General features: G+C 38.6%; 1 protein-coding gene across 1 annotated transcript; it reads left to right on the forward strand.

Annotated features, from left to right (window-relative positions):
* Positions 1 to 284: 284 nt before the first annotated feature.
* LOC103399226 (focadhesin-like) lies at positions 285 to 859 on the forward strand (the record flags this gene model as incomplete). Its single annotated transcript, XM_025053971.1, has 3 exons — positions 285 to 365; positions 512 to 640; positions 729 to 859. Coding segments are annotated over 3 exons (341 nt in total), but the record flags the coding sequence as incomplete, so codon positions are not given.
* Positions 860 to 1,036: the final 177 nt, after the last annotated feature.

Raw genomic sequence — 1,036 nt, forward strand, 5'->3', positions numbered from 1 at the left:
AAGTCATAATTTTATGAGAAAAAAGTCCTAATTTTATGAGATTTTTTTTTAAGTTGCCTTTAATCTTGTATATTTACAATTTTTTCCAACATCGTAACTTTTTTTCCCTAAAATGATTAGTAATTTTTCTTAAGTGTATGACATTTTTCCTCATTAAACTTTTTTTTTTCACAATGTTATGACTTTTTGTTATGATTTTTTTATATCTCTCAACGTGGATCTAATTTTCCGTCGTACAATATAAACAACAATGAGCGGCCATATTTAAATGTTTCCTCTCTCAGTTCCTCAGGACTTCAGTTACCTCCCAGAGAAAAGTATCATCAGAGCAGTCGTTGACTTCCTCTCAGAGGCAGGAAAGAAAGGTTTGTGGATCACATGTACAGTATATGAAAAATTACATTTCATACTGTGAAGGTTTTTGATTGGACGCCGCTGTCGGTGTAGCTACAGTAGCCAGAAAAAACTGGGAAAGATATCATTCATAATTACTCATCTTCTCTGTGTCCAGGTCCAGAGGTCTGTCCTCCAGCTATGGTTAAAGCCGCTCTGAACTCGCTGGCCTCAGTTGGATCCAGTTCTCAGTACCCACCTATCAACTGGAATTCTGTTCTCTCTCCGCTAATGAGGCTTAGTTTCGGTAAGAGATGTACAGTAACACAGACTCTCCGTCAGAGAGAAACAAGCACAGTGTTGATGCGTTTTTCTGCTTTTTCTTTTGCTGACAGGAGAAGATGTGCAGCATCAGTGTGTGGTTCTGGCTGCCTGTCAGGCTCAGTCCTCCCAGAGTGCCTCTCTCTTCTTGGGCTCCTGGCTCTCACCGCCACTAGTGCACAGTCTCAGTGTAAGTACTGTCCGAGTACTATTTCAAAATAAAAATAATATTCATTTAGTTAAGACTTTTTTTGGTTAAATGCATGAGTACTGACATAACTATCATCCTAAAACATTTTGTGCTTCTGTATCAGCCAGTCTTTTAAAATAGAAAATGTTTCCGCTTTACATCACTCTATCCCAGGCATGGGCAAACTAAGGC

Source organism: Cynoglossus semilaevis, unplaced genomic scaffold (assembly GCF_000523025.1).
Source record: "Cynoglossus semilaevis isolate Cse_v1.0 unplaced genomic scaffold, Cse_v1.0 scaffold7052, whole genome shotgun sequence".
In the NCBI taxonomy this organism is placed as follows: domain Eukaryota; kingdom Metazoa; phylum Chordata; class Actinopteri; order Pleuronectiformes; family Cynoglossidae; genus Cynoglossus; species Cynoglossus semilaevis.